The 16,282-nt window shown below is 46.3% G+C and overlaps 1 protein-coding gene and 1 long non-coding RNA gene across 8 annotated transcripts in view; one reads left to right on the top strand and one right to left on the bottom strand.

Moving 5' to 3' along the window:
• LOC102162878 overlaps positions 1-16,282 on the top strand; it is a 381,084-nt gene that overhangs the window by 111,370 nt on the left and 253,432 nt on the right. The gene's annotated exons all lie outside the window — the stretch shown is intronic.
• The window catches only part of TNR (tenascin R), a 424,403-nt gene continuing 415,473 nt past the window's right edge, over positions 7,353-16,282 (bottom strand). For all 5 annotated transcript variants that reach the window (XM_021063666.1, XM_013989629.2, XM_021063665.1 and 2 more), the window contains one exon: positions 7,353-15,558. In XM_021063666.1, the coding sequence (XP_020919325.1) occupies positions 15,439-15,558 (120 nt within the window). In that variant the 3' untranslated portion in view covers positions 7,353-15,438. The remainder of the gene's footprint in view (positions 15,559-16,282) is intronic.

The following is a 16,282-nucleotide window of genomic DNA, read 5'->3' on the forward strand; positions in this document are numbered from 1 at the left end:
TTTATCTCCAGACTTCTTCATGGCTTGTTCCAGCGCCTTCTTCATGGGACATTATTCAAATGTCATTTTTCTCATTGAAATCTTCCCCAGCCTTCTATATTTATTTTTTAATGGAAAAATCCCCATCTTAAAAAAGTTTTCCCAAAAGCAGACCACAAGACAGTAGAGGCATGTGGTTTTTCTCAGGTGTCGCTCTCAGGAAGTATGGTGAGGTGGAAGGGAGCTGGAAAGGGGAAGGAATGAAAGCCCCTAAGAGGTGTGTTAACACATGGCTCATTGCTGTGGGCACCAGGAGACTCTGAGAAACTACATAGAACACACACTTCAGAATTGTTCTGCTTGGGTGCATGGAAGCTGAAGTGTGGCCATCATCAGAACCACTCCTGACTTTCCCCCCAAATCTTGTGCATCCTGCGATTATTTATGTGACGGCCACAGCCAATTCTTTTAAATGCATGTATGATCATCTCACTTTCCTGTTTAGAATACCTCCCGTGGCTTCCTCCTACTCTTACCATAGATCAGAATGCATGTGTGTCTTGCAGGACCCTGTCTAATGAGGGCCTGCCCAGCCACCTCCCGCCCTTTTACAGCTGCATCTCTGTAACCCACTCACTGCCCATCTGAGCTCCAGCCACCCCGGCTTCCCACCAGTTCCCTGCACGGTGAGAGCAGACAGGGGGCTTTCAATGACTCTTTGTTGAATAAATGAGTGAATGAATGACTGGGCAAACAAATGAAGGAATGAGTGAATGAATGCTCTAGGGCTGGAATGCTGGGTGGCTCAGATGGGAAGCTGTGTTGAAGAGCAGTCTTCCTCTCTGCCCTGGGGGGGGGGCCTCTTTGGCAGTGGGTTCTCTGTGTGGGGAGATGCACTCTTGCTTTCAGTGTGCAAGGCCATATCTTGATGGGGAAAACAGTGGCAGAGAGGCCCCAGTGCCCTAGCACATCTGTCATAGCGTATAGGACACTATCAGAGTGAAACAGCTGGCGTGATGAACCGCACATTTGCACCCCCGGGTATGAGCAGGAGCTGAGGATTCAGTGTGAACGTGGTAATTTCTGTTCCTCTTCTTTTTTTAGGTCAGAACCTGGGACAGATGAGTGCTTCTGAAGGTAGCTGTGAGCCCTTTGCCCCCCTATATCATCAGGCAGAATGGGAGTGGGCTATGACAAGTTATTGTCCCAATTCCAGAGTCCTGGAGGGGGAGTGGGGTGTGGTGAGTGCCCAGCTCCTGGGGTGGGATGGGGACGGGGGTCGGGCAAAAGCCTTCACTGAGACCCAGCTTCTGTCTGCAGGAAATTTTGGGTCCATTCTGAAGGGTAGACACACTTTCCTTTGTGGGCTTCTCAGCAAAGTTTGAGGGCAAGGCTGGGTTGAGGCATGTGGACATCCAGAATAATGGCCTTTTCAAGAGAATTTTCTTCAAACTTTGTTTCGTGTTTATGTAGAGGTGGGGCTAAGGGTCTCACCCTGTGTTGAGGGAAGGCAAGGGGGCTGATGGCAGTGCTCAGCCTCTCTGACCCTTGAGAAGTTGGACTCTAGCCCAACAAACCTGAAGTCCACAGCTCCTCAGAATCCCCCTCCCTAGAAATCACCCCCACTGCTAGTGAAGTGTACCCTTTAGGGTGTGAATGTTTGAACCCAGCAGACTTCAACCGCAGCCAGGTGTGGTTTCGGAGGAGGAGTTTTGATAAATACAGGGTGTCAGTGAGATGCCTTCACCCACATATTCAAAAAAGTGCTATTAAGCATCTCTGGTGGCTAGTGAGTACCTGTATCTCTGGTCCTGATTCTATATCCCTGCATAGAGGCTGGAGGAGGAATGAGCTGGAACCAGACTGTCTTTAAACTGTAGCTCTGGAACATCCTGGGTTGGCTTTCAACTCAGCCTGGTCCTCTTCACCCCTCTCCACCAAAAGAGTCACCTGTGGGGCCGACCTCAGCTATGGCTGCTTTGTTCCATTCTCCCGTCCTCTGTTCCTTGTTCTCTGGCTTCTCATCTTTTTACCCCTTCCTGTTCTCAGAGAGCCATCAGCTGACCCATGATGACCAAAGCTGATGCTCTTCCATCGCCCAGGGCATCTTTTTCAGGCAATAAATTGCTTTAGGGAACTAGGTTAGTGAATTTTAGATCATAACACTGCTGGGAAGGTATGTGAGATTTCAGGATGATTTTCAACATTTTTGTACTTTCACCAAGTGAGCACATTTCCAGGAGTGAGGACGCCTATTTGAAAGCACTGTCTGCACATTTTAAAGTTTGCCTCTCCCAGTAGTCTGTGAAGTAGGAAGGGCAGCTATTCTTGTTCCCATTTTAGAGATAAGGACACTAAGCAGAGAGGCCAAAAGACTTACCCTAGGACATTTTAATAGTAAGTGGCAGAATGGTCTGATCACATAGGTCTTTGACCCAATATCCAGGATTCTTTCCTTTGTTCTTCAAAAATCTCAATGGATGTTATTTTAGGGATCTGTCCTGAATTCTAACATAATTATAGCTGTTAATTGAGTCTCTTTTATAGACATAAGACTGGTTTGATTCAATTCTGTTTATATCAGTTCTGTGTTGAGTCTATACAGAGGGCTGGGCTAAATTTTGGGAATTGAAATGGAAAACCCAGCCTCTTCCCTCAAGGAACTTACAGATTAGGGGAACATTCTTCTCATTGGTACTTTCCCAACCCCATCAAACCTTTGGAAAGAAAATACACTCTCTACTCTGCCAAACCTGATAAAGCCAGACCCCAATGGGAGAAACACTTTTTGAGCTGCTTTCAGTGGCTCTGGACCCAGGTAGATTTTTGGAACAAAGCCCTCCCTTCCTCCTGTCTTTGCTCGCTAACTTACCCTCCATTTCTTTTTTTCCAAATGAACCTTCAGGACGCGTGAGATTTTGAGGTATTTGGGAACTTTAGGCAATCAATACCATTTCTTAGTGTCCATCAGTTGGAGCAACAGAGCCAAAGGTCTAATTTCCTAGTGACCCTAGATTTGAAAGTTAATTGATTTCTGGAGAGCCATGACAGACTGAACCATTGTAAGTCAAACTCTCATTTTCTGTAAGCACCATCTTATAAATTCTGTTTCCTGCCTTGGAATCTAATCTCATACCACAAAAGTACCTGGAGTAATTCCAACAAAATGAAACTAAAATAAAACAGATAGATGCTTTTCAAACATTTATAAATTATACTTAAAAAACTCAATAGAAAACCTACAGCGGTGTTCAATTTGTGGGACTCTTTTGTCTTTTGGACTGTAATGAACTGGTTGAAGCTTTTGAAATGTTGCCTCAGTGAAGTTGAGATTAAAGTCATCTATTTGTGATAAATCTCCCTAGACAGTGGCTGTCAACTATGGGTGATTTTTTTCCCGAGGGGGTGTTTGGCAGTGTCTGGAGATATGTGTGGCTGTTACATTTCAGAGGGAGTGGTGGTCCTACTGAAATTTGGTGGGCAGAGGCCAGGGATGCTGCTAAATATTCTACAGTGCACAAGAGGCTTGCCTGCCACAAAGAATTATCTGACCAAAATGTCAATAGCACTGCCGTATTGAAACCCTGCCCTATAGCAAGCATGGGCATTTAAAACGGAATTAAAATCCAGGTCATTTCTTTGGGGGAGAAAGGGTCAGAAAGCATAAATGTCTCTCCGAATCTCTAACTGGTACAGGATGGGGCTGGGGGAGGGGCAGAGGGCAGGTGGTTTCACCTTGACCTCTTCGACAACCCCTCGCTCATCTATGTCAGTAAGTCAGCTGAGTTGCCTTTAATAGCAATCCAAGTTGTCACTGCTGGCGGTTGTTTCAGTGTCGCTCTTTTAAATACAAGTTTTGGTTATTACTCTGTGGGTTTTATTTATGTGGGGGGAAAAGCCATAAAAAGTGAATGTGGATCACAAATCACGCCAGGTATCGCCTGCACAGGGACATAATTTACACTTTCCTCAGAGTTCTCTCTGTTTTCCTTGGATCTTTAAATTTCCTGTACAGCTAGCGTATTGAATTTTCATAATTGCCACTGCATTTCTTGTCATTTATACTCATTTCCCAGAAACCTCTAAAGGGCTTATTGTTTGTCGTGAAGAGCAGACCCAAAGCTTTTACACAAGCTATGAATGAGTGCTTAGTAGTCATCTCTGAGCAAAGCAATTCTTTCTTAAGGCATTAAATTGCATCCACATCTAAAAGTACCAGAGAATTTTCTGAGGCCCTCCACTCTCCCAAGGAATGTCCTGTAGTAACCTGTCCTTTGAAAGGGTTCTGTTAACTTTTTGGATTCAAGAAGTTCCTTAATTGTCACTTTTCTTAGTGTTTGAAGCATTTGACATGTGTCTGAGTTTTCAAAAAATATGTCAATATTAAAACGACAACCGTCATCCTAATTGACTGAATCCTTTTACTGTGTCTCCTTACAGTTCCTCATGAACACATATACATAAATTTAGAAATCTTACTCTATTTTATCTTAAAGCCTTTGATGCGAGGGTCTTCACTCACATATGTGTGGTGTGGAATATTGATTGGGGAGTAGGGAGTTTGGTACCAGTGCGTGGAAACAGAAAGAGGCAAAAAGAGACTAAATCTCTTCAAGGGGAGTCAGCCCTTTCATTTCTGCACATCCATGGCCAGCATTGGGTCTGGTCCATGGGAGGTGCTCATTGAATGCAGGTGGTGAGATGAGGGAAGAGGAATAAGAAATGCAGTTTGTGGATTTACGAATCCAGTGCATGTTCCTTGAAAGCCTGGGCAATGGAGAATATTGTACCTATCACACTAGAGGAGAGATACAGACCCCCTGGGCCCTTTCTCTGTGATGATATCTTACTGGTAGCTGGCAAAGAGGTTACTGCTAAGGCCTTGGGCCTCTGGGTTCATTACAGGAGAGACGATGCTACTGTGTTTAGGTTGGGCTCTTGGCAATCACACTGATTACTAATGCTGCTAACATTTCTCTTGCTTAATAATTCACTTTTAATTTTACCCGTGGCAGTTCTTCGTTCCCACAAGACAGCCATGATTAAATCTGTGTTCGGATGGTTGTAAATGCACCCAGAGGTCTTAGGCAATGGGTGAATTATACTCATTTAAGTGATAACATAACGTTAGCATTTGGCCACCTCAGGAATAAATACTAATTACTGCATTCCTTTAAGTTCCATTATATCCTTTAAGTTTTCTTTTCCCAGATAATACGCAAGACTAGATTCAGGGTACAGGTTTTATCTGCATATTATAAAGGTCACTCCTCTGGTGTGGGTTTCTGAGGCGGCTTATTTAAAATAGGACCTGGAAATATGGCTTAAAAAAAAAAAAGAGCCTCTCTTGTCTGATATTACAGAAATCTGTTTTTTAGGGAATGAGGCACAGGGAAAGGCTAAGAAAAGTGTCCTGCCCCCTGATCGTGGAGGGCACCCTCCGTGGGAGACTGTCATGAGATAGGAGGGCGGGATTTTGTCCCTGTTTCTCATGTGACCCCAAGATTGAGGACAGGCTGGTGGGCCTCTAGAAAATCCTAGGAGAAATAAACCTTAAACGAATTATTTCCAAGGCTGGGATTCTGTCCACTTTTTAAAGTGCTCTCTGTGTACTCTCTCTTTTAATACGGGGATGTGGAGAAAAGCCTCTCCCTATTGGCCTTGGCATTTCACAATGTTCAATCTGTCCCTGTGAGCAGCTCTGCCCTCAGACTCCAGCTCAGGGACCCGGGAGCCGGCAACCATGGCAATTGACCTCACACAGGTGCTGCTGCTTCAAGCCCTCTGACTCTTTCTCATGCTCATTTTTCCCTTGGCTAATTCCTATTGTCATAAGACCCAGCCAAGCTGACCCCCCTGTGCCCCCACCCCCAGGTAATCGCCTACATGCCCCTACCCCATCCAGGGGAAGAGCCTGTCTGGGTTCACGGCACCTACCGCACTCTGTCAAGGTTGTCTCTGTACTTTCTGGCCCTGCAAGCTTGTGGAATTGAACTGCATGGAAATTTCTCTCATGACCCTCCTCTTGGGGCTGTTTCCTAACTGGGTCTCCCTTAATGTTACCTGGGGATTAGACTTGATCTGGCAATGTGCACTGGGTCCATTTTCAAGGGTGGGAAAGGGAAAACGTTTTCCCAGGTGACTAAGCCTGAGAGGCGAGTGGCCACAGGAGCTGCAGATTGACTGAACCAAGCCTAGGCAAGCTCAGCAAGCTGGGGCCATTGATACTCCCCACCAGTGCCCGTAGATGGCACTAGAGCGTTGGAGATCTGGCTACCACTGGGCACTCCAGGGTTGAGGAAGCTGGGCAATGAATCAGTCTTTGTGGCTAATCAAGGGCTCAGAACCATAGACAGGACCAGTCTGGGGGATGCTGGGGCATCCAGCAGAGGCTGCCACTCATCAGTGATGATTTCAAGCAAAGGGTGAGATGGAGAATTCAAAGCGAGTGGGAGATAGAGATGAAGAAAGGAGAGAGGAGGAGGAGGAGGTGGGGGAAAGAAAGAAGGGGTAGAGAGAGTGTGGATACAATGAGAGAACAGGAGCAGGGGAGGCAAGGAACACAGATGGTGTAGCAAGACATTGGGAATGAAAACAGCCAACCTGTGATGTTGTGATTTATAATAAATACATATATTTGTCCTCATCCACTGTTCCTGGCTCATAGCTCCCCAAAAACCTTGGGATATCCTACAAGTTGAGATGCGATAAAGATGTCTTATGTGAATGAGGTGATTAAGGCTGGGGGCTGGTTGCTGGGAGAACCAACCACACGATTAGAGGGCTGGAACTTTCAGGTCCACCCCTGATCCCAGTGGCCAATGATTTAATCAGTCATAATCTGTGTAATAAAAACATAGAGGGGCAGGGCTTGGAGAGCTTCCAGGTTGGTGAATAGATGGAGATCTGGGGAGGGCAGCGTGCCTGGAGAGGGCACAGCAGCTCTGTGCCCCTTTCCCCGAGCCTTGCCCCACCCAGCTCTTCCATCTGGCTGTTTCTGTTACAATAAACCAGTGGTCTAGTAAGTAAAATGTTTCTCTGAGTTCTGTGAGCTGCTCTAGCAAATTAATCAACCCCAAGAAGGGGTTTGATGGAATTTCCAGTTTGTAGCTGGTCCATCAGAACTGCAGGTAACAGCCTGGGCTTGTGACTAGCATCTGAAATGGAGGGTGTCTTGTGGGGCTGAGCCTTAGAAGGCTCTGATTCTGTCTCTGGGCTGATAGTGTCCAAAGATTGTTTGTTGATATGGGGAAGCGCCCCCCCCCATGAAGGAATTGGATCCAGCAACTCTTTCACTTCCCAGAAGGGTGATGTGGGGAGTACACACAGGACACACAGTCCTGTGCTCCACAGGACTCAGCAGAGGCACCACATTCCTTCAGGATCTTTTATTAACGTATAGAAAATGTGTTTAAAAAAGGAACTATACAGAGGCTAAAAGCAACCAGGACTAAAAATACTAGTTAACAATGGTTAACAAGCGGAGATTCCAATCTTTGAGCTACCGTGCTGTGGAAGCATGGGGGAGATTGTTATTCCCTCCTTTCCTCTGTCTCTTTTTATTTTTATTTTAGTTCATTTAAGACTGCATTGCCTGAGGAGTATGTACTCCATTTCCTCTTCTTCTTTTTTTTTTTTTTTCCTTCCTCCCAGTCTTTCTTTTAAGTAAATGCTTTTCCAGGCACATGGTAGCTGCAAAGTCAGTAAATTGGTCTTTGTTACTTTTACCTGAAAAGGCTGTTAAAGGTTAAAACAACAAACTCAAATTTGGAGGGACTGGAGGATTTGGTGTTTATGATTTCTCAGAACAACCGTCTAGAGACCACCAGGGTGGGTTCTGCTGCCGGAGCCCCAGGTAACGGCTCCCTCAAAGTCCTGGTGGCTTGCTTGTAGGGTATCTGGGAATTCCTGTGGGCCTGCCATGTATTTGAGGTTGGAGTGATGGGGTGTGTGTGTAAAGGATTGGAAGCGGGGAGTCTGTGTGTTAGTAACTCATGTATATTTTGCACCTTGAGTCTGTGGGGCCATGGTGTGAGTCCAGGCATCAGAGGGGGCACAGGTGGGGACAGGGAGTTGGTTCGGGAGGGGGACACTTTCTTGGCTGGCATTTTTTTCGGAAACCATGGTGTCCGCTGCATCTAACACAGAGCTGTCACTGCTGCCCAGATAGCCCCCACATGACTGAGGACCATGCAATGAGGATTCTGTCTCAGCTCTCTTTCTTTACATATAAATGTTGTTAAAATAAGAGAAAGGGGCTTCATTTCTGGAGTTTGGGCCTAGCAGGGAAAAATACAAGTTATTAAGTACTGATGTCCTTCTAATTTACCCAAAGTAGCAAACAGAGCCGAGATGGTAGCCACTATCCTCTGAGCCCCTTTACCCACTGGGAGGTGGGAGCAGGTAGGAAGGTAAAGAAACCAGGGAGTAACCAAAATTAGTTTGTCTCCTGCCTTCTTTTAGCCTCATTCCTCAAAAATTTCCCCGAATGTGTCCCTGTAAGGGACCATGAAGATTCTAATACCCCCAAAGAGTTTGGAAGGAAGGAGCCCAAATCAATCTATAACTTACAGGTTTGAGCCTAAAAACTCATGGGATTAGTGCATTTGAGGCCATCTCCCTTGATTTGAATGCATGAGTCATATTATCCTTTCCCTCCCAAATTCGGGTATAAAACTGACATTCTAGGAGCACGTGCCATGCTTATTCTATGGCTTCCCCCTCCCCAATCCTGGCTACATGTCTGCCTCAGTCTGAGAAGAGTTGTCCTGGAATTTCCCACTCTTCTAACGTTGGATGAGAAAGAAGCTGCATGTTTTCAAAGGAGTGGGGTCTGTCGGGGGTGGGGGGGGCGTAGTGTTTGTGTTTTGGTCTTTATCTGCCCCTCACCCACTGTGACCCTCTCCTTTACCTTGCGAATTAAAAAAAAAAAAAAAAAAAAGGAGAAAAGGAGGCACTCTTGTGGCATGGTGGGTTAAGGACCCAGTGGTTCATTCTAGTGACTTGGGTCACTGCTGGGGCCCAGGTTCAGTCCCCAGCCTGGGAACGTCCACACAGGCCTAGAAAAAAAAAATTCCATAAACAAAACAAAAATTAAAAAAAAAAAGAAAGGAAAAGGAAAGCGTTCCCAGGATGTTTCTTCCTTCCGACGGTGAGGTTGAAGTTCTCCTAGAGTATGTGGAAAAAACCATGCAAGAACTCCCTTTTCCTAAAGTCAGAGAGGAGAGAGAAACAAACGGCACCAGAAGCTCCTCTGTTGAGAACATTAGTGAATCCAAGATGGCGGCCACTTGGCTAAATCAGGATAAAGGGCGGCAGCCTCATAAAGCAGCAAAGGCAAGAGCTTTAGAATTAGACAAAGAGGTTCCAATTATGGCTCCCCTTAGTGGCTACATGACTTTGGGCGTGTTATTTAACCTTTCTGGGCCTCCAGTCTCCCACCTGTAACATGGTTAAACTTGAGTCAGGATGTGGTGAGGATTTAACAAGTAATAGATGGAAAGCTCCTAGCACAGTATCTGGAAAGTAGTAGATGTTCCATAAACACCATTTCTCTTAGTCTTTATTTGGGGAGAGAAAAATGGAAAAGCCTATGCCAGATGTCAGCTCTGTTACTAATTAGCTGCATGAACATGGGCGAGTTGCCTAAGCGTTCTGGGCCTCAGTTTCCTGGAGTATGAGATGAGAGGCATGGGTCAGATGATCCTCAGAGTCCCTTCCAGCTCTGAAGGTTCCCAGCATGTTTGCGTTTTGGAGGCTGTGTTGAGCATATTAGTGACAAGGACAAGATGTTAAAAAAAACAATACAGAGTCTCCCTGGAGGCTGCCAAACCAGTGATGGGGAGAAGACAGCAGTTCTCATCCACGCATTTACCTCCTGGCTGAGCATGTGGACCCATGTCCTCTCTTGTGGCTCTGGCATTCCAGGCCTTCTGGGATGTTTGCACTGCCTCCCATGAACCCCTGGTGGCAAGGAGCCAATGCCAGTACCTGGGAGAGCTGAGCCCATGAGACCCAAAGAGTTAAATGAACTGGAAATTTAGCAGCAGCCCAGCCTCACAGCCAACCATGAGGAGCTGTTTTATGAAGTTAACAGTGGGCAGGGTTTTTCTGAGGAACAAGAGCTGTGTTCTTTGGCTGCTCTGCAATGGCCTTATTAAGCTTAGGGAAGGAGGGAGGATTTCCGGTTGGGAGAAAAATGTAACACTGTCCAAAGACTGTGAGGTTTGCCAAGGACATTTGGACAATGAAGTGCTGCAGGTGCAATGAAGTCATGCTTCAGGCAAGGGGTGACCTTGAAAAATTAATCAGAAATGCTGGAGATGGCAAGTCAGGCTTGTGACTGCTATGAAGAAAAAGCGAGGTCCAGGCCTATTGGTTGAACAAGCAAAGAAAGCCCTTCTGCTTCTTGTTTTCTGTGCAGCGAAGGCCTCTGCTGCCTTTGTTTCTCCTCAGGTGAAGTGGGTGAACTGACAGACGTTCTGATGGGAAGTTTGGGGCCAGAACTCAAGGAATTAATTCTGGTCCTTTTACTCTGAATCCTCAAGCCTGGTCTCTGGGTTTTTCGTCCTTTCACTGGTGGGGCCATCTGTAGAGGGCTTGCTTTTAGTCCCCAGCTTTTTAAACATGTTATTTCATATTCTTCATTAAAATTTTTTTTTCCTTCCCAGCTGTTTCTCAAAGATTGAAGAGCCCAGAATGGACACAAGTAAATCCAGGGTGGATACAATTAGGATGAGCTTGCATCTACACCAACACACCCTCTTAAGAATCCTAGCGTTTGTTCCTTACCTGCTTTTAGAGGTTTTCATTCGGTCTGTGAGTGCTTATTAGGCCGGGTGGTGCCAAAATATTTCAGGATTGATGAGGGAAATCTTGTCCCATCTATGTGGGGCTGGGCTATGGAAGAAGCAAAGGTGTAGGGAAATGTTTCATCAAAGATCTTTAGGATCTTGGCCAAGGGACCCTGAGGTACAGCCAGAGAGAGGATAAAGGTGCTGTGACTCACCAGCCCAGTGACTCACCTTTCCTCTGAGCAAAGAACTTCTCTGTCATTGTTACTGGGAGGAAAATAGACCACCCAGGGAGGCTGGGCAGCGCTGAGTCAGCAGCTCCTGGCATCTGCAGCTTTCTGCAAGAGGCAGACTCCCAAGCTTCTCAGATTCACTCCAGGCCCCTGAGGTCCCAAGGCCCTTCTTGCAGCCTTGGCACGCTTGAGGCAAGTGAAAACGGATTACCCCCACCCTCTTGGGATTATTGAAACTGAACTGAAGTATGAGTCTTTCTGAGGCTCCTTATCAATGTTTAAGAATGAACAGTGAGATGCAAGTACAGTGCCTCTTTGAGGGGAAAGAAAGGGAAGTAAGGGATTAGATTGAATAGCAGTCTGGTGAAAAGAAAGCAAGACATAGAAAAGCTTGAGTAAGTGGCTCCATCTTTCCTGAAATTTGGGGCGGATATCAAAAAAGAAAAAGAAAAATGTTTTCATGCCCCAGGAGCATTTGCAAATCCAGGCCACCAGCTAGTCTGTCTCAATCCGCTCAGCCTGATGCATCCACTGTTCTCACAGGTTCCATTTATCCCCTAGAGGAGAGGACAAAGAGGAATTCATAATCCCTCCTTCAACCGATGCTTATAAAAGGGCTCTTTGAGAAGTTCCCTTCTCGAAGAATTGAGGATCTGGCATGTCCCTGCAGCGGCTCATCACTGCCATAGCAAGGGTTCAATCCCTGGTTCAGGAATGTCCACATGCCACAGGCATGGCCCAAAAAAGATAATAAAAGGGCTCTTAGAAAAGGTTCCATAATGACCTTTTTGTCATTTAACCTACAGCTTGGTTCTGGGACTGAATTTTTAAAGTATAAATGTGATTAAGGATTGTTTGGTTTGGCATTGAGCTCACTGGCAACCCAGGTTCCTCAGGTTTGTCTTTGAAATAACAGCTTCACTGTGCAGAGAGCTGGTTGGTTCCCAGGTGGGAGGGTGCAGGTGTTGAGTGTCCTGCTGCTCTGAGTAGCCGAATGGGGCAGCTGGGAAGTGAAAGGTAGGGTGGATTTAACTATTTGTGGAAGTTTGCTTGGCTTTTCTTGCCACCCTTTTTGTTGTTGCTGTTTCTTTTACAAATCAATCTCCGGTACAAATCAGGTGGCCAGTTTTCCTGGGTTCGGATTTGGTGTTGAGTTCTCCTGAAAACATGGAGGCATAGGCTGTCCTCAATCCTACCATCAGGAGGTAACTAGGGGAGCTGTAAATGCCACCTTGTGGTCACACTTAGCAAGTCTCCCTCCTCCAATTAAATCTGTCTAAAGGCCAGCAGGAGTTTGCCACAGATCTCTCTCCCCTGTCCCTAGTGCTTTTATGTCTGCCCCCTTCACCTTCCAGAAATAACCCTGGAGAAAGTGAGTTTACTGTGTTGGAAATTATCTTTATCTGAAGGGGAAATGCCAAAAAAAGAAACTGTCTGGATCTCAGTTCAGTGAGTCTGTTGAGGCCATGGGGTAGGTTTTTGTGTGTGTGTGTGTGTGTGTGTGTGTGTGTGTGTGTGTGTGTGTGTGTTTGCTTTTGTAAGTACACATCCTGATGTGTCTACAGGTAAACTGCCTCTGAGCAGGTGCATTTCTATTCCTCTGGAGTCCCTCGAGGGAAGCCTGTGTGTGAGGGCAAGTGCTTTGTGAATATTGTGTACCGGATCCACCCTTGGGAAGAATATAGGTGGTTGGGAGAATAGGATCAGCAGGAATACATGTGTCCAGTTAAGAAGCTTTGAGTCAAGTTGACCGTGGGCCTTAGGGAGATAATGGGGCACAGTGTTTCTTAAAAATGGTGAAAACTTGTGAGAAAATAACTCTCCTTAATCAAAAGAATCTATAAATCCTTTCCAAGAAGGTGGGGGGTGAGCTAATCTTTGAAGTCCCTTTCTTGCTTTAAAATTCTTTAACATGAGTCTAGGCAGTGCTACTGATACTATTTATAAAAATGTTCCATAGGGTAAAACGATCCCAATAAAAGACTGATTTTGGTTTCCACTGATGTTTCTTGGCTTTCACCTGAACTGACAACATGAGGGCTCGCAATCTTTTTCCGTTTCAGTTCCCTTGATGAGATGGGCTGTACTGGCACCACCCAGGTCCCTGGGTTCTGCTTTTCAGCCTCTTGGCATAGTCTTTTTTGCAATGGTTTCGTGTGTGTGTGTGTGCGCGCGCGCGTGCACGAGCAATGTGTATGTTTTATTGATGAGTTCTGAATTAGCATTTCTTTCTTTCTCTCCTTCCTTCCTTCCCCACCTCTTTTTCATTCATACAGCAGGGCTTCTGTGAATTTTCATTACTTAGTTGTGCTCTGTCACCAGTGCCGATCTGCACTGAGATTTTCAGATCAGAGACTCACCTTACTGACTGTCAAAACTGAAAGAGAAGCCATTCTAGTGTGAGATTTCATTCAACAGGTGAGGAGACTGAGGCCCAGAGAGGTGAAAGAACCTTCCTGATATAATAGCGCCAATAAAATGGCAGAGGTGGGTCTACTCTTAGTCCCCGGGGTCCCCTTCAGCGTGCTTCCTGTTCTCTGGTGTCCCACTCTCTAGCCGAACCTTGTTCAGTTCAGGTTTCTTGAAAGGATTGTTTCTGTTTCTTTTTCCTTCCCCTGGTTTTTTGGAGCCCATGGTGAACTGAGAAATGGAAATATCACCTCCATTTCCAGCACCAGTTTGGCAGTTACATCCACAGCACGGCAGTGACTGAGGCCTTGAAAGTCCACTAAAGGGAGGGTGCACGTGGCAGCTGACTCCATTCTCGTGACGTCGGAAGTGTGGCTGTCAGCCCGATGGACCATCCTTTCCTGGTTGACAGAGTTTGGTTAGGCTGCGGATGTTTCCATTAGAAAACTGGCACATCTTGGGCTCATCCAGTAATTGGCTGGGAAAGGCCCAGGGTGTCCCAGTTTGACTAAATGTGGGCATTTATAGCAAACCAATCTGGGGCCTTAAGGAAAAAGAGAGGAAAGGGAAAAGGCAGCTGGGGAGACTGGGCATAGATTTTGGCAGACGCTGTAGAGGTGGTTGCAGCTGACATTTGATTGGAGGAGTCAAAGGGTCATGGCTTTTTGAGCCTCCATCTCTCTTGAGTTTAAAAATCAAATCATGCCAGCGAAGAGAGCACATCTCATAAAATGGGAGGCAGGCCCACACTCCTCCCCTCTTCACCTTTGGATTTCTAGATGTAATTTCCTCTGGCACTTTTCATTTTTCCTCTCAAAGGCATAATAATAAAAGAGGATGGAGAAAGGCCTCTCCTGAGCTCACCTCATTAAGGAGGTCATTCCTGTTTCTCACAGGACCCCAAAAGAGGAGAAAACTGAAATAAGGACCCTAAAATTCTACCTCCTCCCAGGGATTATCTGTCAGGGGAATGACCGGCTGGTCATATAACTTCTTCTAACTCTTATTAAGCCACCCACACTAAGGAGAGCCTGGCTGAAGACAGAAAAGCTCTTTAGTTTTCAATTCAAGGGGAAAAAAATTCATGACAAACAGGACTGGAAATAGAGAAAACAGAGCTAGGTAAGGTCTGTGTTCCCCAAGGAACCTATAATCTCAGCGGTGAGTGCCCTGATTTCTCCTTCTTCTAGTCTTTCCTCAGTGTCTGACCCCAATGTGCTATAGACCACACCTCTCCTTCTCCCATCTCCAGAGAAAGTTTCTGCCTACAATGCTGGCTGGGGCCAGTGACTTAAGACCCACAGGTACACAGCCACTCTGCAGCGCAGGGCCAGGTGCAGGCAACACCTTGGGAACCAAAATCCAAAACAATGGTTGGGATTGTGGGGCTGTGGGGGTCTAAGGGTAGGATGAAGTGGGCACAGGATGGATTGGCTGGAAAAGAGCCCACTACTCTTGAAAGGTGACAGAGGACACTTGGCTGACAAGAGTAAGAGTGCCAGATGAGAATCTTTGGCCCATTACAAAGGACTTGAGTTGTTGGGCTGGGGTGAGGTTAATCCATTTTCTTTTAATGGGACTTGCTGGCCAAGGCTTCTTCTGCAGGCTGGTGTGAGAACATGGCCACCCAAGGCAGTGACCATAGCACAATATCTGGAATTGATGGACATCAGGAGGAGGCAGGACAGAAGGCACATGCCTGTCACCATAGCAATCTGACTCCAGGATTCTCCTTTGAATTGGTCTTTTAAGGAAATGGCTCCCTTTCCCTCCTTGGTGGGAAAAGAGGGGAAGGTTAAGGATGACTGGGGAGGAGGGAGCATGGAGACTGAGGGTCAGGCCCGGCGGTGGGGCAGCAGAAACCATGCGCTGCTGATTCTCAAGTGATTCCTGCTACATCCTGCTTCCTTCCAACACTCTTAGTATGTCGCAAAGCATGTTACTATTTCCCCCACCCCTTGTTTCATATTATAAAATACAAACAAATGACAGAAAAGGTCAGTTGGCTCGCAGCTGCCCACTGCTTAGAAGTGCAGGGACCGCCGCTTCCTCCCCACCACGGGACGGTGGTTGTACGGGCGCGTCTTCATTTCCACGAAAGGGATGGAGAACTCGTGGCCTTTCCAATGGTACCAGTTGATCCCCTGGGAAGGAGAAAGATAGGCATGTCAGATCACCCTTCTCCACCTTGATGGAACTTCAGCTTGAGAAGAAGGGGAATCATGAGAGCTGGGGATCCTAGGTAGGCATTTAGCCATTTTCCATCATCATGATGCTCTGTGGCTGAGTTTCCAAAAAGGGCATAAGAGCAGAGATTTTTTTTCCCCCCTAGCTTTTCTCTTAAGACATGCCCATGGCCTGGGTCTGAAATAGGAGTGCGTTTCAAGTCATTCCTTATTGCTGGCTTTCTGGTTTTGGCTTTCAGGATTTGCATGCACCAGTGACTAGTGTTGAATTTCAAAATCCCAACAGTATAGAAGGATTTTTAAGGGAATAAGTGTTTGACTGCTCACTCCTGATGGCAGTCTGGTGGTTACTATCTGTCAGGTAACCAGCCCTCTTGGTTTGACCAGGACTAAGGGGTGTCCCTGGCTGCTGGCCTTTGAGTGCTAAAACTGGGGAGGTCCAGTTGGTGATCCTAGCACCCAGCCCAGCCTATGGTCTTGTGGTCTCCAATGGAGAAAGACAGTACACTGTTACACTGCTATTTCTGATCTCTCCTTTCCTGGGACACTTCTCTGGTTGAAGCTGAGCCTGTGAATTGTCCCTGAAATTGGCAAGCTCTTCATGGGATATTCTTGCTGAGGAAATGAAATGGGACATGACTGGTTGTCAAGGGCTTCTCTGACTTTGAGCTTCTGAGTCCCG

Source organism: Sus scrofa, chromosome 9 (assembly GCF_000003025.6).
Source record: "Sus scrofa isolate TJ Tabasco breed Duroc chromosome 9, Sscrofa11.1, whole genome shotgun sequence".
NCBI lineage: Eukaryota > Metazoa > Chordata > Mammalia > Artiodactyla > Suidae > Sus > Sus scrofa.